General features: G+C 33.7%; 2 protein-coding genes across 2 annotated transcripts; one reads left to right on the forward strand and one right to left on the reverse strand.

Annotated features, from left to right (window-relative positions):
- The first annotated feature begins 4,524 nt into the window (after window positions 1–4,524).
- Window positions 4,525–5,860, forward strand: LOC139191905 (uncharacterized). Its single transcript, XM_070812936.1, has 3 exons — window positions 4,525–4,666; window positions 4,775–5,302; window positions 5,436–5,860. Exons 1-3 carry the CDS (start codon window positions 4,525–4,527, stop codon window positions 5,858–5,860), a joined length of 1,095 nt encoding a protein of 364 aa, XP_070669037.1.
- A 14,705-nt stretch (window positions 5,861–20,565) lies between these two features.
- LOC103454200 (uncharacterized) lies at window positions 20,566–24,284 on the reverse strand. The gene is made up of 6 exons (XM_008393793.4): window positions 24,085–24,284; window positions 23,936–23,990; window positions 23,516–23,566; window positions 22,182–22,273; window positions 22,027–22,104; window positions 20,566–21,035 (listed from the first exon to the last, which is right to left on the reverse strand). Exons 1-6 carry the CDS (start codon window positions 24,138–24,140, stop codon window positions 20,891–20,893), a joined length of 477 nt encoding a protein of 158 aa, XP_008392015.1. The 5' UTR covers window positions 24,141–24,284; the 3' UTR covers window positions 20,566–20,890.
- Between the last annotated feature and the right edge of the window lie 1,855 nt (window positions 24,285–26,139).

Here is a 26,139-nt window from a genome sequence, read left to right on the forward strand (position 1 = left end):
TGAATTGTTTCTTACAAAATTTTGCACAAACTAACATCACTTCCTTAATTCATATAGTATTGGATATGTCTTCACACAAATCTAGTGGAGACAATAGGATGATCCATAAGATGGGACACAAGCATGATCCACAAGGCAATCAAGGATATCCCAGTGGAAAAAATCAAGGTAATCACCAATAATCAATATATTTCACTTTGAAAATGATGTTTTCCAACACAAAAATAATGATTTATCATATAAAATGATACCTATCTAATGTGACTATTTGTAGATGAAGGATGTCATTCCTTCTGAACTGAACAACCGCATGGAGAACCTACAAAGAAACAATGACAAAAAAAGAAGGCGAATAAAAGAAAGTAACTTGATACTCAAGAGGATGAATCAAACAAGGAAGACATACCACAAGAGGTACAAAATAATCTCCAAACAAAAAACTATCATATATGACCAAATAACATCTATAAACAATTAATTGATTCTACAAAAAAATAGTTCATTCAATGTGCCTTTTGTACTATTCCATAAAAACAATGGCTTATTATATCTTTGTTCATAAATAGTTTGAGTAATTATGTTGTAGTTCCATAAATAGAGTGTCTATTTCATAAATAGTGTGTATATTTCATAAACAGTGTGCTCAATTTTCATAAAAAAAAAGAAAAATGTTTGGATATTTTGTGAAAATTAACAAAATATGTGATGTTATTATGTGCAGGTTGGTTCTGAAATTCCTTCTGCTCAACCAGAAGAACAATCTTTTAAGGCAAAAAAACATAAAAAGAAAGCAAAGAAATGCAAGACAACTCATGCTGAAATTGCTGAGGTTCATAACAAAACATGGAAAACATAATTGGCCTTGATCAAAATGTCATCAATAACGACGAAGGAAATGATCAGAATGTGAACAAGAACATGGAGCAAACTGATGAATCAGAGAATATCAACATCAATGAAACCCAAACAGAATTCGACAAACTATTTGGTAAGGAAATGATCAAGCTCGATGCCACTGTCCAAAAACACATCATTGGCATGGATACAATTATAAGTGAAGCGTTATTCGATGAGTTCAAGAAAGCTAGAAGCATTGTTGAGAAAAGGTATATAACATTCAGGGAAATTATGGCACATGCAATGGATGCATCAAATAGAATATGCTTGATTCTCAGCCAAACGAACAAAAGTTGAACAGTGAAGTTGAAAAGCTTCTTCGAAAAGTAGAGGTTCATTAGAAGAATAACAATGCACATAACGCCAAAATGTTAAAGATGCAGACAAAGACCAGTGCAAATACTTTGAAGATCAATGATTATCTGAAACAAATCGGGAGCTTTAAAAAGAAGTTAGAAGAAGCTCAATCAAAGGCGGCTGAAATGGAACCCTAACAAATTCCATATTTGGGTGCTTCTCCACAAGGACTTCCAAACACCTTGAAAGATAAGAAAGAACTATCACCAGTACCACATGCGACTGAAATACAAGTTTAGATGAAGACACCAACAATGGAACCAATGTCAAATGTGGCTGAAATGGAAGTTGAAAAAACACCGATAGCGGAACCAATAATACCAATAGCAGAGGATGTTCAAAAGGATGTCAATGAAGGAAAACAATTTATCACTGAGGGAAAGGAACATACGAGAACATTGATCCATAATATACATTCTAGGGATGATCACAAATAGAATCTTGATCCAGGATTCGACTATGGTTTCAAACAAACAAAAAAAAAAAAAAACAAAGGAAGATTAAATACAGGTTTGTAGTCAGTGATAGTGACAGTCCATTAGTCATGCAATCACAAGAACAAACTTTGGACTCTGTTAATGAAAAAGAGAAGGAGGAGGAGAACCCTAGAGGTGAATCGCCTTTGAAGACAAAAGTTGAAGCAACACAAGTTGAAGATGAAAAAGTTAAAGAAACAAAAGGTTAATTACCTCCCAAGACTTGTGTGAAATCCGATTTGAAGACTATCATTGAAGAACTAGAGAAGAAACCTAAAAAGAAGGCAACTAAGAAGATAACAAAAAGGAAGACAAAAGTAAATGCCCTTCAAGTACAAGAGCATACAAGCTGCTGGACCAAGAGACAAAAGAAAAAAATCAAGGAGTACTACAGACAATGTCAACTGTAAGTTTACATTATTGACAATTTTTTTTGTATATAACATTTAAAATTATGTACTGCATAAATATGTATATATAATGTTTTTTTTTTGTTTTTTTTTCTTACACATAGACTATTTTTGGTTGATGTCGAACACAAGGAGCATGGCCACTGAGCTTATTGTGCTGAGAAGTGATTTGACGTCATTGTTTGTTGATGGACCAATTGACACGAAATTAATTAATGGTTTTTTCTACATCATGTCAGAAAATTAATTGAAAGAGGGCAAGGAACAAAATCTCTACTTTCTTCCTACATCTTTGTAAGTACCAAAAATACTTTTTCTACAAATATGTGGTTCTACAATTTCATAAATATAGTATAATAGTCGGTTCATTTTAATATACAATGTATTTTTCTTGTTTTAAGTTTTTAATTAGTGACTAGTTCTTAATGCATTTTAATAAATAGTGTCCAGTTGTTTGTCCAGTTTCATAAATAGTTCAACTTCTTAGTCAACGTTTATAAAAACTGCCCCTGTTTTTAGTCCAATTTCATAAACAGTGCCCCAATTACTTGACCACTATCATAAATAGTCCTAGTTTTTCCTGCAAATTCATAAATAGTGTACCTATTTTGGTTTCTGTTTTCATAAATAGTGCTTAGACAACTATTGTCCATTTGTTTAGCATAATATTTCTTCGTATTCAAACAAAATCACTTGGAGATAGAAAGACCAAAGAGTGATGATGAATACCTTGACCAACGTTTGAAGACAATATTGGAAGAAAATGAGGACAAGGTTGGCAAAATATTCATCCCGATGAAGCACTACTTCCACTTCACCTTGATAGTTTGGGAGATTAAAAAACAAACAATGACTCATTACAATTCCAAACTACCAAGGATTGAAGGAGGTAGAGACCAATATTTTGATCATGCTTTGTAAGTGGTAAGAACAAAACCTTAACTAATCCATTTTATGTACTAAATTTCAAATGAAAACAAATTGTTCCATACAAAACGTTCTATTTTTTTCTTTTTTGCAACGAGACAAGATCCAAACAATATACAAGGACTTCAAGAGTGACAACACCTTAACAATAAATATTGAAGGCTACAAGATTCGTGCACAACAACGAGAAGACTCGTAAGTACAAATCTTATAATATGTAGAGTTACTCTAACTTCGAATATAAATGACATCATTATCTTTCATCTAATGCTATTGAGTGATATATTCATCTATCATACTTTTTAAACTAAAAAATGCAGGTTAGATTGTGGGATCTTTGTCATTCACTATGCACAAGTACAAGAGGGCAAATTGATAGAACCCACGTTCAACAAGGAAGAAGTATTCCAAAAAACAGGATGAAATTATAATTGCATTGGTGAATCATGCAAACAACTATTTAAATGGACTGCAATGGGTGCTTAAAGAAAGAATGAAATCAAGGACAAAAGAAACAATACCAGATGGTTATAATGAAGAAGTTCTTGTCAGCCTGTGAATTAATTAATGAATTTAATTTCATATTGCATTATATGATTGGATATAAAACAATGGTGCAATTTATAATAGTTCTAACTTCATATTATGTTATGAATTTCAAATTATATAATATACACCATCTGCGGCGTTTCTATATGAAGTTCTTGTCAAATTTCAAGTTATTGTTGAATTTGATAGCAACCACTTCTCCTTAATAGGTTTGACTTGTGACATTTATAATAGTTTTGCCTTAATTTATTACATCTATTGCAAAAAAACAGACATATAAATGAAAAGTGGCAATGAACATTGTTTATGAATAAGTTTGTATTATTTCTAAAACTAATATAGGCATGTGAGATTATGAGGGTAGAGATCAAGCAAGGTGATTCAAGCTGCCATATTTTTACATTGTTATATCTTATTGATATAAAAATTGTACTAAATCTTTCGTGAACTAGTTTCTCATGCTCCCCTCCCCATAGTTTCTAAAGCCTCTACCCATCACCTCATTTGTTGCACCTTGAACACCTTGCTAGTCCTCCAATCAGGAACAACATGATTCCTTCCATCACTAGTCACACCCAATAAATTAATTATGCAAACAATTTATGATAATAAAATTGAAGGAACTTAATTAAGTTGATGGGGAATGACTAATTAGCATGTTCTTCGCATTCCTCTCAAGCTTAGAGTATCCATATCCTTTTTTCATAGATTTGATAATACCCTGCTCTCAATTTCCTTTTCCTAATTTATTGGCTTCTCTCTTTTAGTTAAATAAAGTGATGATTTAACCTTAAAATACAGAAGAATTTTTTGTTGCATAAATACAAGGAACGAAACATAGTAGATTTTGATGCATGTCACGTATACATGGTAAGTGTAGCATAATTTTGACTTGAATTTGAAGAAACATGGTCCGACGTTCAAGTCACAATTGGAAGAAGGAAATATATGAGGTTCAATCTTCTACTCAAGTTGACAAGCAAGTAATGACAAGAAACGAACTATTTGATGTGGTTGTGAACTCAAATGAAGAGTTGCAGATAACACATAGTTTGAATTGTGATGATGAGTTTGGGGATTTTGGGATTGGATAACAAGGGCATAAGGGTGAAGCTGCAACCTATAATAGTGGTGGGAATGAAAACTAAAGCAATGCAGATGGTGTGAATGAAGATGGTGATGATGAGAAGGAAGAAGAATATACTGACAATGAGCTTATTGACAGTGATTATGAGCAAGAGGAAGAAGATGATATACTAGTAGCGCAATTTGAAGAACAACTTTATGAAAAAAATGATAACATGTTTGTAGAAAATGTTGACAACCCCATTGAAAAAGAGCCTGAAGAGATGGGGTTGATAGGGGAGATTTCTGATGATGAAACTTTGTTAGATGACCTTGATAGCATTGTTGATAGTGAAGAAGATGAAGAAGGTGTTGAAGTTATCAATAAGAGGAGGAGACATAGGGCAATTCAGATGCCCAAGTTTAAGCAATGGAAAATGGCAACTGATTTACAAGATCCAAAATTTGAGATGGGAATGTTATTTCCCAATAAGGAGCAATTGAAGGAAGTAATAGTGCATTATAGTTGCAAGAATGGAAGGAGGATTTGGTTTAAGAAGAATGATGATGTAAGAATTAGGGTAAACTATGAGAATGGATGTCCTTTTCTGCTATATGGAGGTAGGCTACATAACTCTCATACATTTAAAAAAAAAAACCCTTGTGATGAAACATGAATGTTTAAGGTATGAAAAGGTTTATTGGTTGAATTCAAGGTTTCTAGCTTCTAAGTATTCTGAACAATTAATGATAGATCCAGACTGGGCAATTGAGGCATTCAAAGCTGCAGTAAAGAGGGACTACGGACAAGAAGTCTTAATTCAACAAATATACAGAGCAAGGCAAAGGGCTGAGAAGGCTAACAAAGGAAGTTGGGTAAAGCAATACAATAAGCTAGGCCAATATGTGGAAGTATTAAAGGAAACTAATCTGGGTAGTGCTGTTGTTCTCAAGATTCAAATGAGAGGGAATGTATGTAAGTTTCAGAGAATCTACATTTGTTTTGATGCATGCAAGAAAAGGTTTAAAGAGGGATGCAGACCAGTGATTGGATTAGATGGATGCTTTGTTAAAGGCCAACATCTTGGACAAATATTAGCAGCAGTTAGGATTGATGAAAATAATGAGATGTTTCCTGTAGCATATGCAATTGTAGAGATAGAAAACCAGAGCACTTAGGAGTGGTTTATTGAAATCTCGAAGAAAGATTTAGGAATGGAAAACTCACATGTATATGCCTTTATTACAGATAAGCAAAAGGGTATTGGCAATGCTATTCAATCTCTAATGCCAAATGCAAAGTATAGGCACTGTGTTAGACATTTGTACAATAATTTTAAGAAGAAACACAGTGGCTTAGCATTGAAACAGACCTTATAGGATGCAGCAAGATCAACATCAGTCCTTTGGTGGCAAGCAATAATGGAGAAGCTTAAAAATGAAGATTTCGAGGCATATAAATGGTTGAATACCAAACCTGCTAACAATTGGAGTAGGTCACACTTTAAAGAGGAAATTAAGTGTGACATTCTACTAAATAATTTGTGTGAGGCTTTCAATGGAGCTATTGCCAAGGCTAGGGACAAGCCTATATTGACTATGCTTAGAATGATAATGAAATATTTGATGGTTAGGATGGCAAACAGAAGAGTGGCAGCATTGAAGTGGAAAGGACAAGTTGGTCCAAGAATTCAGAAGATTATTGACAAGTTAAAACAGGATGGTAGGTATTGCATTGCAACTCTTGCTGGTAATATGAAGTACCAAGTTGGAACCATGAGCGGAAGGGAGTTTGATGTGGACTTAGTTACCATGAGACGGGATTTGTGTGGAATCCTATGTGCACATGCAATGACTTGTATTCTTAGAAACAACAAGACACACATATGTATGTGGATGATTGCTACAAGCAAGCAGCATATCTAAGGGCTTACTCCCCAATCATAACCCCAATGCCTACCCCAGATCAATGGCCCAATCATGTAATCCAACCCATTCTAATTAATCCTCCAGTGTACAAGAAGCAAACTGGAAGGCCCAAGAAAAAAAGGGTCAAGGAGCCTAGTGAAGTCTCTCCCCTAGTGGCAAGTAATGAAGGGACAAAGCTTAGTAGATGGGTCTACACCAAACCATTTACTTGTACCAAATGTGGAAAAGAGGGTCATACTAAGGATTTGTGGAAATGAGCCAAAAGAAGGATTAACTAGTCAACCAAAAACGAAGAAGGTATGATTGTATTGTCCTTTGTTTTATATCCTTAACATTTGTTCACATGTGAAAGTTTTTGTAAGCAATTAGGTTATATCAAGTTTTTGATATGTTGTTTAATGTGTAGCCCAAAAGGAAAGAGCAAGCAACAAGTACTTCACAATCCCAAGTTCAATCAATCACTACTTGTCCGCATAACTCACAAACAATTGAAAAGGTTTGTCAACATCCTTACTTATAATTTCTTTAAGGGTAAAATAAGTGTACTATTTGAATCTAAGATGGTGTGGTTGACTTAAAATAGGAAGTTAGATCAACAAGCAATCCACCAGGAGGCAAGAAGAGGTTTAAGTCACCTCCCAAGAGAGGAATGCCATGGAGGTTTTGAAAGTCTACAAGTATGTGAGGAGCATATTGGGAAACTTTATTGTCATATGGTTTAATTTTGAATTTCAAATGGATGTTTTGCAAATTTGAGTTATGTTTAGCATGTGTACTTTTTGCTGGTGGATTAGATGTATTTTATAAGTGCCCAATGTGTATCTTGGATTAGTATTTTGTTGTTAAACTGACTTTGTTTCACCAGTATTTTTTAGATTAAGTGTGTTGCTTTTTTGCACAGCTTTACATTATTACAGGTTCATTGTATCTGATAGCTTTGCTTAAAATGAAGGCATCGCTCCCAAGTTCTCCATTGTATTTGATAACTCTATGGACACAACAATTGTTACACTCTCATTTATTACTTTCAGTTTTTCACACAGAAAAAACAAGAAAATGAATAATTTGGCAGGTGATGGTACCCAATTTCTTTGACAAGATAAATGATCAAAGATGGACTTTAGCAGTAGCTTTTGGAGATAACCCAATTTCTTTGAAAAAAAAAAGGAATGGAGCTAACCCAGTTAGAATTCTTTTTACTTGATATTAAAAAAAATGAAATTTCTCAATTTTTTTTGTTTTTATTTTAGTTTTAGCACCAAATCCATGAAAAAATGGAGAGAAAAGTGAAGATGGAGAAAGGAAAAGAGAGGTAGTAAGTAAAATTATAAGTAACATGGTTATTTTGGTCATTTTACCATGAAAAATTGGTTGTTTAACCATTTTTAAAGTTAATTTGGACGGAACACTAACAGAAGGATGACATTGATTCGCGGGGTTAAAATTCAAGGACTACATTGATCAATTTTCAATTTCAGGGACCATTTGTGATAAAACCCCTTTTCAAAAATAGTATGATTCACTTTCATAAATAGTCTCCACAAAATATCTTCAGTTTATAAATAATCTCCTAAATATCTTCACATATATTACAAATTCTACAAATTTAGTTTTAATGTGGTTTCACATGAACTACTTATTGTTCAAGTCTAGAGTTAATGTGGTTTTACATACATTTCATAATCTAAAGTTTCATACAGTTTGCTTTGAATAAATGTATGCTGAACAACAAAATAACCAAAATTATATAGCAAACTAACATTAATAAGATGTTAAAGCCATAAACATTGGTTTTTCTAAAAATAAGTATCACTATTTCTGCATCCATAGGCAACTATTTCTGAAGTTATCAACATTATTTCGTAAAAAAAAATAACAATTGTTTATTAGTGATAAAGTTTGTTATCCAAAAGCCATAAACATGTCACGTAACTTACAAATTAACATGATGATAAGAAATATCAATAGATCAATATGGAAAATAATTATCAATTGTTCGATAAGATGCCAATATGCATATTGATCTCTTTTTTTTTTCTTTTTTTTTTTGTACTAAGCTATTCATTTTATCAATGATTAAGTTTGTAGTATAGTGCTATACATTCAAAAACGACATGCCAATTAAAAAATTTCATTAAAAAATGTTCCATAACAATATATCTCGACGTGTTCCATTCAAAAACGACATGCTAATTAAAACATTCCATGACTAAATCTTAAAATTGTTTTTCAACGGTTCCATCAAATACAAAAGTATTCTTTATAGATGTACCATTTCAAAAATAAACAAGTCATAATCATTAGTTAACATCATGCTTGGATCATCAGCTAGTTAATTAGTTTAAAAATATCAAGTTAAGGTGGACTTTTGAAAAAGGGAGAGGGGTTGTGACTAAGTCTTAATGTTATTGTTCAAGTTTAATGTTAATGTGGTTTCACATACATTTAATAATCTAAAGTTTCATCTAGTTTGCTTTGTATAAATGTATGCTGGACAACAAAATGGCCAAATTACACACCAAATTAATAAGATGTTGAAACATCAAAAGCCATAATTACAACAAAATGGCCAAATTACACACCAAATTATATAAAGTTAAAGCCATTGCACATAACTATTAACTAATTTTAAATCTAAACAAAATAGTAAACAGATATTGAAACCACAAAGCCATGAACTTGGCTATGTATTAACTGTTTATCAAACTCAACATACTATTTCGTAAAAACCGGAAATACTCAAAACATTGCATTCATATATAATACCCGAATAAAGTTCTAAAACCAGAATTACTTTCTCCAAAACATCAATTCAAAACAAAAATAAACAATTTCCAAAATTACATATCACTAATAAACTCTCATATCTCAAAAGATCAACCATCTTGTATAATAACTTTACATGAAACCTTGTTATGTCCCAAACATCCACACCTGCTACAAGTGAAGGTCTTCTTAGTCCCATTGATTTCACCAATAAATTTAATCCTACTTTTCTTTAGTCTTCTAGACGAAATCTTCATAGTTGGAGGCCTCACACCATTTATGATAGTATTAACATTCGGCTTATCCAAATCTGAAAATGGATGCATGACAAACTGATATGTTTCCTGATAAAAGCTTGTTTTCCAATAATCATCAACATACTCAAATACATCACGATTATCATGTTGCAACACCTGCAATGCATAAGAACATGGAAAACAATAATGTTGTCATTGCACACAAGAGCATGTCCTATCATCCAAACAAACAATAAACTAATTTCATTCAGGAAACTTCAAAAGCATCCACATCAGAACGACTAATCTTTTAATGCATGCCTTTCTTCAACAGCAACTTCATCTCATTTTCTTTCTTTGGATGCAAAATTGTATGAATAGACTAATGATGAGTCCATATTATACCATATATTTTACCCTAATCTTAGTTATAGTTTATTGGTTATTTTGGTAGAATTTTGATAATTTGATATATATTTTCAATGTAAGACATTTGACTTCCTCTGGAGCTAAAAGTTACCAAACGGATGAATTTTGGAGTAATTCTAATTGGAGAATGTTCGTGAGTCTTTCAAGATGATTGTATCAAATTTTCAGAATTTTCTACTTAGCCGCTTGACTGTGGCGATGAAATAAAGGCCCAGTGCGCAGCTTTCTCATATTGACGTTTCTGGACGTTTTGGGTATTTTGGAGGTCAAAAGGGCATATTTGAGGAAGATTCATTCTGAGTATTTGTAGTGGATGTCTTCAGCTTTAAAAAAAAGATCTTTTGGGACCAAATCGGAGTTGATTTGGTCGGTCAAAAGTTTGATTTTCTGAGAAGTCCGAATTTTAGTTCAAATAGGAAACCTTTTTATTTTCTGTTTTATTATTTAATTATGTTTCCTAATTTTACTCTAAGACTTATTAGGGTTTTATTTTGTATTAGTATAAATAAGATATTTAGCCATTAGGGGAAAAAGGGAGAAAACACACGCACACTTTAGAGAGCTTTTGGATCCAAGTTTATTTTCAAGGTGTTTTCTATCCTTGTTTTTAATAATATTTCGTTGTATGATTGCTAGTAACTAAATTCCATTTGGTAGGGCGAGGCCACGAGCCTTAGCAAGAATATGTAGTTTCTTTTCAATTTGCTTATGATATTATGCATGCAAGTTTGAATTATTAATCACCGGTTTATACTGTCTAATTGTCTTAATGCTTAGCTACCATTAGGATCTTTAGAAAAGTAATTTGATGTAATTTTGGTCGAAGGTTGGTCCCTGAAATTGACGAAGACTTCTTGTGGTTAATATGTGCAAGTTCACTTAGGATGAATACCACGTCTTAAGGGTTGTATGGTATTTCAAAAGGTTTCACAAAGCTTAATGAGTATGCATGTTTAGATTTGATTTGAATACCATAGACGAATTGTATGTTTGATATACGCTCTATGTTGGGGGCCCAAGTAGGCATATTTTAGGAAAACCTAACTTTCAAAATATGCATGTGTAATTCATAAGTAATTGGAAGAACTACATAGAATTGTTAAGGTGACGGCGGAACCCTAGGATTTTACATTTTAATTTTAAAAAATTATTTTCTTTTAGTTTATTTTATTTTATCACTTTATTTAATTATTTTCTATTAAATTCACTTTTATTATTTTAGGTCATTAAATCAACCTCTTCTAAACTTTGTTTTAAATAATTAATTAAGATTTGATTTAACATAAATTATTCATTCAATCTCTGTGGAGAACGACCTTGCTAGAGACATCTATACTACAATTATCTTGTACTCTTGCAAGTATTTAAAGTGTTTTTATCCATACTTTTGCAGGTGGTAAAAATACCTATCAACTGATCAAATATCCTCTTCCCAGCCATACTAACCATCAGCCGAACTCTAATGTCTTCAAGAAGATCCATAACTGGCATACAACAACTATTCGACACCATGGCATTAAAAGATTCTGAAAGTGCATTGCTCATCGATCCCCATCTTTTACTAGGAAAATGGACAATAGTATAGTTCTTTTTTGACAAATCAGACAAAATTCTTCACATGCCCATGACCGTTATCCTTGAATTCCGCCATGCAATCATCAAAATTAGATAGAGTTCATGCATACATACAATTTGCTAAAAGATTCATCATTTTCTTCTTTAGTCCCCCACCAGCCGCCTTTGGAAATAAAGTACTGACATTCCGTTTCAAATGAACAATACAAAATGAATGTGGAGTGTCACAGCCCGTCCCGATATTTCTTAATAAGGACATGAAATGACGAATGTGCCCTTGGCGGTCACTAAGGTACGTGTGTGTGATATGTTTGAACATTTCATGGTTCCTAAGTTTTTGGAAAATTAATTAAATTGGATTAAAGGTTGATTTAAAATTTGGTATGTAGGATTGTGTGGTTAGGGTTGAAGAATGACTTAGTGGGATTATTGGACCACACACACACACACGTGCAGAACCCTTTCCCTTTCTCTTCCCGTGTCTGCTCTCTCTCTCTCTCTCCGTCGCAGTTTCTCTCTCTCTCTCTCGAACGTACGACCAAGACCAAAACCCTTCAAAACGTTGCGGATTGACGCCAAAAAGGTAAGATTCTTTAGCCTTGAAACCCCTGAGTTGAATGGTACACTTTATGTAGCTTAGAACCTTCGATATCGTCGTGAAACCGTAACCCCCGAAAGTGTGCACTGTTCATACACACGTAAAATTGTGTGTTTCAGGGAATTTCAAGCCCATAGCGAGCTTAAGGAGGTCCTCACGAGGCTAGGGGTGCTTTGTTGGTAGGAATTGGACGTCAGAGGACCGAGAACGGAACTTCTCAATTTAGGCCGGAACTATCGAGGCTTTTTCCAGCGAATCCCCGGCGAGTTAGGGGTCGAGATAGGTATGGATGTGTTCGTCTCGTCAAGATCTTCATTTTGATATAAAATGTGTAGAAAATGGTTGAGAAACGAAGGAGAACGAAACGTTTGAAAAATGCCCAGAATCCGGCCGCTGGAAAAACCAGTCCGGCAAGCCAAGGTTGGGGGTGATGTGCGTGGGGGTGCGTGCCACATCAGAAATTTTTTATAAAAATTCCTCGACGTCCGTGACGTCAAGTAGGTCACTGTGGTATATTCATATACCCAAATTGAGCACCGTATGAGAAGTTATTGAGAATTGTTGATTATATGCTTTAAATAACGTTTATATGGTATTCACCGCGGCGGCCCGTGTGGCGGCGCGTGGCCAATGGCCTTCCATTGTCATTCTTAGCATGTGTTTAAGGTTCTAGGTTCAGTTTTGATAATTGATGGACGTAAATTGAGTAATTGAATCTAAATTGGTTACGATTCGTGGTTAGGTGAAAATGTGAATTTACGATCCAACCGCTGGATCGTCACCAAACTTTAGTACGTTGTAATACGTAATATTTGAGGATTATAGGAACTTACGGATTGGGAATCCGAGTTACGGATCTTCCGGAATTGGAGTTGTAAGTTCATAAAATAGAATGTTAACCGTCACTTAGTTTTGGAAATTGACGAAGATCCGACCGTTGGATGGTAATGAAATTTTAGGAAGTTGTCCTAGAGGTATTTTGTGGACCTCTGGAAGTTATGGATTTGAAATCTGATATGCAGATCTTCCGGATCGAACTGCGTAGTGACGTGTTTTATATAAGTTATATATTCTATCGATATGATTTCTGAGATTGGATTTGATTATTGTTTTAGGCGCCGATCGTCATGACGCCTTGACGTATTGTGCTAGGGAGTTGTAGGGCGAACTCCAGGTGAGTGGGTAGTTTTGTTTTCGTATTACCTATATACTATTGTTTTTCCCAGAAAAATGCAATTATATGAAAATATGTTTTAAAATGCCATGCATGCAATCGATGAGATATTTGAATTGATAATCGATGCATATATATGTGAATTGACGCTGTTGACGCACAGGTGAGTTTTTACATTATTCATACGATTTATTTTATGTGAATTGCATTGGAAGCTCATAACCTGCACCCTAGGTGTTAGTGCTTATATTATTCACCACACCGCACGCTCGCCTTGGATCCAAGTAGGTGGATGTCGTACAGACCACTAGAGGTGGTTCTGACATGCCAGTCGTACAGACCATTAGAGGGGTTCCGACTGGTAGGTGACCTTAGATTATGTGCACAGATGATTTATGAGAGAAGCAGTAGAGCGTATTATTTCACCATCTTAGTCGTACAGACTACTATAGGTAGTTCCGACTTATGTGCAGTGTAGTGTCGTACAGGTCACAGTTGGTGACTCCGGCAGGGCCGTACAGGTCACAGTTGGTGATTCCGGCTGGATGGGATATTGAGCTATAGAATCAGCCGTACAGGACCACTGTAGGGTCTCCGGTTGATTTATTATTTCACCTGATTTATATCGATGCATTCATATTATATTTTGGCATGGCATGGCATATTCTTTCTGAAATGTTATGTTGATAGATGGTGAGCGGAGTTTTGATGATTTATATATTTATGTTTTTATAATAAATTTCTGGGAAAGTATACAGGTTTTACTGCGAGGGGTTAGAAATGTTTTAAATGAAAGATTTTCGAAAAACTTTGTTTTACTGACCCACTCAATTTTGTTTTGCGCCCCTCCAGGTTCTAGATAGCAGAGCTTTGATGGCCATGAGGAATCCAACGATGTTCTGACAGAATTCACAAAAGTAGGACTGACCCTCGGGTGTTTCATCTTAGTAATTGTATTTTTAAAGCTTCCGAACTGTGTAAATGGTTACGTCACTCTCACGTGACGGCCAGCATGCCCTCATTCGGGACGGGGTGTGTCATGGAGACTCGGGAAAGAATTCTGCAATGCTCTTCAAAATATCATCATGTCTATCTGACATAAACGTGATCACCCTTGCTTGAGGCCTCAATATACCAGATAATATTGATAAGAACCATCTCCAATTTGCTATCATTTATGAATCAACATCATAAGCAACCTCAAAAATCTCTGCGCAATAAAAAGGAAAATGTACTATCAAAATATAAATTACTTCTGAAACTCTGATTAGATTATTTCTTAAATTGTGTTTGAAGCATATCTGCAACTTTTTTCCTTTATTTAATAATAAAATCAAATATATATGCACAACAAAAAGAAATAAATAAAGTCAATTGTCAACTACTTATCAAACTGTGATAGAACTACTAGTATAAATGTCATGGCACTATTTCGTAAAACTATGCTTCGACTATTTATGAAAAGTTTTTGCACAACAATATACAAAAAAAAAACACAAAAATAGATAATATTGAATGTAAAGTCAGAAAGTATTAACTCAACGTGGTTCCTATATTTTGCACATCACGATAGAAGTGTGCGCTTGTATTTGATCTTAATAAAAGTACCATCAATGAATAACATCGGGGCGACAAAACATGAAACCTTTAGTCCATGCATCATAAGCAATAAATAAACGAAGAAATCTATTGGTCTTCGGTACAACTTCAAGCTCAAACGAGGGTGATAAGCATCAACATCATCACCATTTAGTTCAAAAATTGTCATCTCTTTGCCAAAGTATGCAATAGCATAATCAATATCTAATCCATAAAACTGTTTTAAGTTTGAAATAATCTCCTTCGGTTTAATAAGAGGATTTGATTGAACCTTATCCTTGATGAGAGAAGCAACAAACTGCTATCCAACAACTTTGTTTTTCTTCTTTCTAATCATACATTTACATGTATGCACATTATGCAACTTCCGAATAATGAAAAAGTCATTAATATCACAGTTGGATGCATACATATGCCAAAGACAACCATCAGATTCCGTCCTAGAGCACTCATCACTAATGCGATTCTTATCATTCTTCAAATACTTCAAATCAAAACCACATTCAACAGAAAAATTCTTCAACCTATCTCGAAAATCAACATAACCTCCCCTAAAAACTTGCCCCTCAGATTCTATATAACTATCACATTCACATGACATATACTTATGGATACCATGAGAACCATATTTCCCTAAATGATCATTTTCATTAACAACAATCATAGAGTTTGATGTACGGCAAGATGAAGATATGTTTTCCGTAGGTAATTGACTATAGAACCATCACATTTATCCATAACCAATATTCCTACAATAGATTTTCCAACGACATTAAGAACCTTCAACATATTCATAACATTGGTATCACAATTTAGGAGACAAGTAGGATCTTCATTCAAAGCATATCGCAACTCAAAACAACCAAGTCTCAAACCCTTAAACCTAGAACAAATATCAATACAAATCTGATCGAATGTAGAAGTTGATGAAATATAACTAACAACAGATAAACTACCATATGTAAACTGAGCTAGTTTACCATTCTCCATAACTAATGAACAAAAAAGCAAACACTTACAAATCAGTACACAAATATTATATGCAGATAACAAAAAAAAAAAAAAACAATGACAAAATGTAACACACAACCCAAACTGTTTAGTAATTTGTTGCAAAACTAAATCCAATATTTGTAAAACAAAACAATAACTGTTTCAGAAATCATATTCATATAAAATGAACCAAAAACTAAATAGTTCTAAAACAAAACATCACAAACAAAATTAAAAAGCTAAAAAGTACTATAATAACAAATGTTTCATAAACTATTATAGTACTACATCCACTATTTATGAAAATTAAACACACAATGACAAAATGTAGCACACAACCAAAACTGTTTAGTAATCTGTTGCAAAACTAAACCCAATATTTGTAAAACAAAACAATAACTGTTTCATAAATCATATTACATAAAATGAACCAAAAACTAATAATATTTCTAAAACAAAACATCACAAACAAAATTAAAAAGCTAAAAAGTACTATAATAACAACTGTTTTAGAAACTATTATAATACTACATCCACTATTTATGAAAAATTAAACAAAGAAAGCATGATGAACAAATCAAGACTTACCTGCAAATTCTTCAAGACAAAAAGATCCAAATTGAAAATTTCAAAAAAAAGAAAAAAGGAATCAACTACCTGATATCTTGTAATTCAAACACAAATTAACATAAAATATATCAGTCAATGCAAAAACTTGAAAAATTATGAAACTAGAATCTTGGAACCTATAATGCAATGCCAATTACCTCCAAACAACAAAACTATGAAGAACATCGATCAATTACGGAACTCCAGTGAAACAATGAACAACGAAAATCACAAATTCAAAATAAAATCATAGAACCTTCAGTTTCGAAAAATAAAATAAAATCTCAGAACCTTCAATTGAAGACTAATACTTACTTCGAAAGACCTAAACGAACAACACGAAGATCAAGATTTCAAAAAAATCGACTCTCAAAACCTTTCCCTAGTTCACAAAACAAATTAAAATTTGCAGATTGAAGAACTCTGCAACGTTTTAGCAAAAAAGAGCTCTTCCAGTCGGTTGTGCTAATTTCAAAGTAACTAAACTAACAGATTAATTAACGTAGCTTAACCTAAAACTGTTAGGGGCAAATTTGACAAATCAGCTCGTTATTTAGGTTGGGCCATTTTAGTTGGGCTCATTTAAAAGTGGGCTTTATACTAACCATTAAATAAACTTACAGCATGGTTTTTGGTTAAAATTCAAAGTTTTGAAGCCCTTTAGATTAGTTTTTCTAATTTTTTAATGTGCCCAGAACATACTTTGATACATTAAGTATAATAATATAATTAGTTGTAAATTTGAAAAACAAAAAATTCCAACCAATTATTTTAGACACATGGTACGGGGCCATGTACGCGACCCACTAAAAGATTTCTTCTATCTATGGAGCCCAACAAAATAAAACGGCCCACATATTCAAAGATTGGATGAGGGGGTTGAAAAATTATAGGTCGTTTGGAAGTTCTTTTAAGATGATTGAAAAACGCTTTTGGATAAAGTTTTTTAGGTTCTAAAAGCACTTGAAAGTCATTTTGGAAGAGCATCAGTAATGTGTTTCTTGCAGGAAGCACTTCAAGTGTTTTTTTAAGATTCATTAGCATCTGACTAAGGATTTGTTCTAAAAACACTTTCAACAATAAACGATTTTAAGCATGTTAAAGTCACTTCCATACGCATTCATAATTACTATGCGGAAAGTTGGATGGTTTGTAAAAGGCATGAAAGAAAGAAGGAAAAAATCATATTCGATCTTGTCGTAGGATGAAGAGAGTCATTGTAAAGGTATAGGTCCCGTTTGAATATGATTTGTATATTTTAAGAACGTAAAACACTATTTTCAAAGAAAAAGTAGTGGATGAAAAATTATTTGACGATCCCATATGCCAAGAAAGATGGAGGAAGACGTTGAAGAAAAAGAAGTTGATCCTATCAGAGTTGAAGAAGATATCCTCGAGAAACTCCACAAGTGTTGGGGAATGAGAGACAAAAAGAAGATGAGCAACATACTACCAAAGTAGAGGCATCTCAAATACAAGAGAACTAGAGGTCGAGTTCTTCTCAAGTGGAGAAGAATATAAGAAAAGAGAACAAGATCGAAGAATTAAATATCATGCACGTTAAAATCCCACAAGAATATCTCTATGAAAATCAAAATATTGTCGTATCTGAAAATATTATGATTGACATGGTTGTAGATAATGTTGATTTGGTAGCTAATTTGGTAAAGGCTTAACAGGTGAATATGGAATTAAGTTGTAAGTCATAGGAAACAATTGAATTTGGATGCAAGAAGATTCAGCCAAGAAGAGGTTAGATTATCAAGTTGCACATTCTAATCTTTTGTATGGTATTAGTTCCTTTGTAATTATAACTAAACACCAAGAATATTCATGTCAACCCTAAATCTTTTCAAAATGAACTCGACAGTGAATTATTTACAAGTGGGAGAGACTAATGTAGGACAATAATCTCATTATTTCACGTGCAATTAAAGTAAAAGGAGGAAACAACATTTAATGAAAAAAATGATTGGAGAATTGACAATTCAAAGGTTAATAAATAATTTTCTGCAACCATACCCCGTAAATAGATATCTTGGACTTTTCAAGTTGTGCGGACTAATTGGCATGCCAAATTTGAGTCCATAATATATGTATTTAAAGAAAAACGAAAAGACCTACTAGAGTTCGGCTGAATTATGTTGTTTACTATCGCAAAATGGGAATTTAAGATTTTGCGACACTTTTGATATTTTGTTATTATTAATTGGAAAATTTTATTTGAACCCATGTAATCTCTTTCCACATCCAACTTACGCTTTTTACCCATATTGTTTTTTATTAAAGAATTAATCTCTCCTTAAACCCAAATTTTTACCTAAACTACAATTTCAAAACCAATTCAAAATGTTAAGTTATCTTTACACTCATTCCCTTTTTAAAATAACATATGTAATAGAATTTTTTTTTTTTAAAAGAGGTGTCCTTGCCCCACCCCCTTCTCCCAACTAGCATTTTCATGGCTACTTTTTTTTTTTCTTTCTGCTACCAAACCCAGATATTTGCCTTTTTTCTTTCTACTGATGTGCATAAGCAACAAATCAAACAATTCATCCTCTTATATTTATCAACAAGCAAGGAAATTTATAATCTAAGAACATTGGTAAGAAGTTTTTCCTTAGAATTTTCGAATTACAGAAAGTTTAACAAACCATTCGAGATTGATGAAAAAAAATTGAAACCCAAATACTCATCTTCTAAACTTAAAAAAAAAAATTAAAATCAAATGAACAAAATATTCATAAATTGAGTCATACCTTAGTTGGAGGATTCAAAATTTCAAAATCACCCTCCATCAATAAAAAAAACTTGTTTTTCTTTACAAGACCTATTAGGGTTTTAATCAGAATGAACGTAGGATAAACAAGAAGTGATGGTAGGGTTTAATGGGCTTGTTGATAAATTTGAGTTTTATTATTAATTTCATTTTGTACTTAATAATAATTATGCAATAGGGTAAAATAGACAATTAACAATTTAAATTTAAGTTAGGTGTAGAAAGAAATTACATGGGTTCAAATAAAATTTCCCTTATTAATTCCTTTCGTATTTGAATTCCTAGGATTTGTAGGGTTAGATACATAATAAATATGTCATATTGGCCTTAGATTTGTAATCAATTCATATTACTATCAATTAAACTTTAGAATTTTTTCTATTTTCTAGTGAATTTCAAATCGCTGATGGAATTCAAATTAAGCTATCAAATTTGACGCTTATCAATCCTTGAATCATATGTTCCCGCTACGTCACATATATTTTAATGCACCTTACAATTGGGAGATATCAACCTTATCTACCAAGTCATATATATTTTTAAGGATAAACTGCTATTTGATCCTTGAGCTATTACCCCAGTTGAAATTAACCATTTGAACTATTTGTTTTTGGTAAATTAAACCCCTGAATTATTTGAAATTAGCCAATTAACTCCTTGTCGGTAGATTTCATCCACTATTTTTTTAAATTCAAGGACAAATTAGTCTTTCCATAATCAATTTTTACTTGTCAACTATAACCGCCAATAAAATTATGACACATGGACACAAAATAAGGTGTAATGACAATGAGAAATGATCCGTTATGTAAACGTTTGATTTTTTTTATGTTTCTTATTATACTATATGTTTTACACATTATTTTATGTCCATATGTCATAATTTTATTGGTGATTATCATTAACAAGTAAGAATTGATGATAAAATAACTAATTTGCTCTTGAATTTGACGGAATGATGAACAAAATCTAACGACAAAAGATTAATTGGCTGATTTTAAATAGTTCACAAGTTAATTTACTAAAAACATAGTTTTGAAATTTTGAAATTTGTGTTATAGATCTCGAAATTTAAACTCATCTAATAGTAATAAATAGGATGACAAGCATCACCCTCACTTAAGGGTGGCAAGCAAGAATATTCCTGGACAAACAGGTGACATGCTTGAAAATTTGTTTGCCACATGCACATAACGATGACTTCAATGATCCATCAACTTCTTTTAATGACAAAATAAATAAAAATTGATGCGCATCAACTTCTCGACTCCATGTCGAAATGCATATCGAGTCCGACACAATTGTTCATTCCTAAGCAATTTGATGAAAGGGCAGCTTACAAATTTGTATATCACTGCATTATGATGCATGCCAACAATCAGAACAATCTGCGCCTATGATTCACAAGAAATCAGAGACTTCTTATCAGGAGAACCACGAGAAATCGAAGACTTTCCCTCGACGGAATCATAAGATATCGGCAACTTAGGAAACTACAGAAATAAAGTCTAAATACAGAAAATCAAATCTCAGAGCTCTTATCTTCTTTAGGAGGTGCAAACTGCTTGCAAAGCTTGGATCTTGCCCAAGGATCTAAAGGAACTCTCTCTGGTGGTTGAGGGGCTGGTAGTTTTGATTGTCTGAGCTCATTTTCTCTGTCGATGAACCTATACAAGTATGCCAACACATGGTCAAAATGTAGCCCGACATCAACCAGTATTGATCAAAACAGTCAATGAACCATTGTGAGCTACTAGAGATATCTACTTGATAGAATTACACTCGTTACTACTAAAAAAATTATAAAAAATACCGAAGAAAGTGCATTATTTAATCAATGAGGTAGGTGTACTAGACAAGTACACCGTGTTGCTTATGTTTTTCAATCCCCATTTTCTTCCATGAAAAGGGTGTTCTTCCTCTTGCTTTTCCATCCCAAGAACGGTGAGGTTAACATTTAAAAAGCATCGCATCACATCACATCACATCACATATTGGACATTCAATGTCTGGGTAACATTTAGAAAGCATCACATCACATCACATCACATCACATCACATATTGGACATTCAATGTCCGCATAAACTTTTAAGAAAAACAATCACTACTAGAAAAGAATTCAGAATGGCAGATGAGCATACAAAGATGCAAAAAAGGCAGTTACAGAGGAAATGAAGGCATGCACATTTACCGACATAAAATGAAGGCATGCACACACACCAAATGCGCTTAGATTATTTATTAATCATCATACTCCCAATAAATATCCTTCTTTTGGTACATATGAGGGCCAGAGGCCCAAAAAAATAGCTATATCAAACTGCCTTTGATTTTTTTCTCAAGAATTTTTTTCTTTGTGAATTTTCTTAATAATTCATTTTGGTGCTTGATTTCATTTGACATTTCTTTGGCTTCACTTGATTTTGTTTTGGATTTGAATTGATCAGTTCTGAATGGGTGGATTTGTCTATGCCTATATATTCAAATCTATATGGTCGTAAATGGGCCATTTATATCCAAAGGTTAGAATGGGCGGCCTTACACTCTTTTACTTAGGCTGGGCATTTGGACATGGGTAGAAACTACCACCTTGACAAGTCTTTAAATTGGCCAGATTGACAAACATACGTCAGTCAACGAATAAATAGCAGCCTTACTCAATATAGGCCATAGGTGCAGCATCACCAACTCGTATACGAGTCCGAAGTAGTCTTGTGTATCCGCCTACTCGATCCCTGTAAAATAATATCCAATCAATGTAACAAATGAAAATATGGAAGACTTAAAAAAAAAAAAGGGGTTTGAGGTTCACTTGTATCGATACGCCAGTTCTGTAAATAGCTTGTGAAGTACATCATCCCCACGCACAAAAGCAGCAGCACGCCTTGCGGCACACAAGGAGCCCTGTCTCAATATTGAAAGAGAAAAGAATCACGTGAGATAAAAACCCATAAAATGTGGATCTACAGTAAAGATATTTCCAGAACTTTGCACCGCACAACTAGAGTACAGAAGCACGTTTCAAACCCCAATTCGTCATGTTCATATAGCCAAACATTGAGTTAGAACTTTGGTAACTACCCTCATAAAGTGTTTATAGATAAAAAAAGAAAATTACATAAAAATGTTCACTCACGAATGTCAAAGAACCGTATCAAACTACCGAGTTCTGGTTAATATAGAAGACTTTCAAATAAGTGATATTTATCATGAAGCTCACAGCTGACTGACAGTATGGGTTCTATGGGGCATGACTTATTGGGCATTGGGTATCTTGGATTTCAATTAGAAACTATCTTGCTTGTAGATTCTGTTGGCAGATACTGGTTCACATCCCACAATTACACCCCCTTTTTCCAAACCCAAAAGAAAATAAAAAGGTATATGTAATCTCTTTAATCAAATATTAACATATCCATTTTGGAAGATATTTTGACCCAAACAATAGTCCGACTAGCCTTTTTCATTCAAATAACTAGTGAGGCTTTCATCAAAAAACTGATGCAAGGCCCAACAACAAACGCACAAGGGGTGATTGAATCATCAAACATTCACTATGTTTCACACCCAACAACTAAAGAACACTGGGCGATTGAATCATCAAAGATTCACCATCTTGAGATTATTTGGAAGTCCACAGAACATCTATAGACCACCAAATAAAAGCACCAAACATGTTTTTGAACTTCAAAAATCTCAATACTTGATCCCATGAGAAAGGATAACATGAGCATATTCATGCAACTCAACCTCACTCCAATACTTGAACCTCACATTTCAATCTCATGTTGGCCTATCTAAGATTACATAAAAGTCTCTATCTAATTGAAATAACGTCACAATTTAAAGAATTTACAAACTTGCAACTAGGAGTTACTCAAGCACATGCTCCTCATAAAAAAAAAAATCAGAAGGTGGGTTATTTCAAACCTATTAATTTGTGGAATTGAAAGAGAAGCAGGGCCTATAAGTTAACTGAAACAGTCACTCAAAGAATCTCTTCAATGGACTATAGCTCACATAAATCTCTGTCAACGAAAACTTCATTTTATAAAAATCATTATTAAATATAAAAATGTAGAGATTTGTAAGAAACTACCAGCAAATGTAATATTTAAACACAGTTATAGCAGAATCAATACATACATCTTTCCCAAGCTGCACCATTTTATCAGCCTCGCGTCGGATCTCTTTGGCCTGCAAATAGAACAAACAAAACATTTAAACGTAAAGTTAATGACTTTTTGCTTATTCTAACCATATTAAAATTTCCCGAAACTCCGAAGAAGCTTATGCTGAAATTTTTTTGTCCTTGTACATTTGTTGGACCATGGCACCAAAAATGTGTCAGGGTTCAGGCACCAAATAAAAAAAAAATATTAATAGAACTATCACAAAAAATACAAAATCATAAAACAGAGCAGAATATATAATCAGATTGCTTGTTTCAGTCAAAGAAACTAACTAAAACCCTAAACCCAGAAAACCCCTAAAATTGTAAAATAAGGGAAAATCCCAACAAGTAAATAGAAAAATGAGAAGCGAGATAAAAAGAGAAAGAGGTACCTTGGAAACAGTGGTCTCAATGCGCTCATGTTTCACCAACTGCGACACCATCGTCCTGCGCATCAAACCACCATAATTCTTTCAATTTTAGAAAAAAAAAAAAATTAAATATTTTGGCTTTCGAAAGCTCAAGCTGTGAGATTAGGTACCTGAGCATGGACATGCGGTGACCCGTGGGTCGGTTTAGCTTCCTGAACTTCGTCATCCTCCTCCCTCGCGAGCCTCGCGTTCGAACACTGACTGTGAAAAGAACAGAGGATACCTTGGAAATGAAAAACGCTAGGTTATGGATTTGGGCTTAAATTCGGTGAACGACCGAGGACTATACCTTCTTTTTATCAAGTTGGACCTCATATTATCATTCTTATAAAATATTAGCTAAATTAAAAATATTTGGAATATCTAATTGAATTCAAAAAAATTGACGAACACTTTGTTCTATAAGAAATAATAAATTTCATCGTAACATTTAAACAGACAAATGGTTTCAGATTAAATTGAATTTTTGAAAGCATGATTTATGAATCGGCACTTACAAATGTAGATGGGTCGGATCGTGGAAATTCAAAGTGAGCAAAACAACTAGTCCCCATTTTTACCCAAAAATGGGAATCCCTTTGAATAAAGGGCTTGATTATCCTACTGTCAATTTGCACTCAGAATTTGTTTTTAAGTAAAGAGAGCTGATTTCACACATCACTTCTAGCTTCTCACCACCCTTTGTTAAGTTTGATTATCGAATTAAATAAATCAAATAAAAGAAATTTTATTTGAACCCATCTAGCATTTTTCTACACCAAACTTACTTTCTTCACCCATATTTTTTTAATTAAAGAATTAATATCTCTTTAAACCCAAATTTATTACCTAAACTACCCTCTTAAACCCAATTCAAAATGTAAAGTTATCTTTACACCCATTCCCTTTATAAAATAACATCTCTAACTGAATGTTTTTTATTTCTTCAAAGAGGCGTCCGTTGCCCTTGTATAATTGTATATGATTAGCATTTCCATGGCTGTTTTTTTTTTCTTGCTACCAAACCCATCCATAGACTTGGGATCCAAGAGATCCTTCTATAGATTTGAATTTGCCAGAGAATGCAATGCAAACTCTAGTTCAGTCTATCACTTTGCCAGAAAAACATTTGACCTTGATGCTTTGGATTTGGATGGAGACATGCTGATAGGAGCATATTTATGCGACTTAGTTGGCTTGTTCTTGTGCATTTACGTCGTGTTTCCTTAGTTATTTTAATGTTTAAAGTCATTTTCGTGTGTTTTCAGACTCTAAGTACAAAGTATGCAAGAAGATGCATTTTGGAGGCCTTTGGAGCATGTTTCGGGCTTGGAATGGATAGCAAATGCATGGGCCAAGTGGATGGACGAATTTGAGAACTAAAGAGGCCAAGAATATGAAGAATTATGGTCCAAAAGATGAAGAAAACAGCCCAAAAATCTGTCACCCCAACTTGCATTCCTTGCCATGCAAACCACATAGAATTCCCTTTGGATTCCATGCCATGCTTAATCACTCTTGTCCCCTACATAATTTCTAATTTCATGCTTCAATTCATTTAATTATTACACTCAATTGCTTGATACCTCTTGTTCCCTTCACTCATTAGATTTTAGACAACATTTACATCCATTACATGCACCAATTGATGCTCCATCATTCACATTTGGAATCCCATGCCTTGTGTACCACATGTTGCTGCACCTTTGACCCATTTATTGACACATTTTCACCTCCCTTTCCATCTCTATGCAATGTACACAATCATTCATGCCCCCTAGCTACAAGACCACTCCATTTTACCCTTCACACTTTGCATCATCACTTCATTTTCACCCTTGGACCATTGCACACCACACACACAAATTGCCATGCATTTCATCCTTAACCTAACCTGATTTTCTAAGGTTTTTGGGGCCTATAAATACATGTTTACACCCCTTGGCAAAAGAACAATCCCCCATATTCATCATTTTATCACAGAAATTCGTCCATACACACCCTAGGAAGCAAAACACCCAAAAAACACCATTCTAGTGCCTAGAAAACATAACAGCCACTCCACCTTCTTCCACCCTCTTTGCCTAGTTCTCCACCACCTTCCAACCATCAAACACTCTTCCACACTCACCCTAAACCCCTCCATATCATTCCCCATCCATTCTACACCATAAATCCACCCAAAA

This window comes from Malus domestica, chromosome 15, assembly GCF_042453785.1.
Source record: "Malus domestica chromosome 15, GDT2T_hap1".
NCBI classification, from domain to species: Eukaryota; Viridiplantae; Streptophyta; class Magnoliopsida; order Rosales; family Rosaceae; genus Malus; species Malus domestica.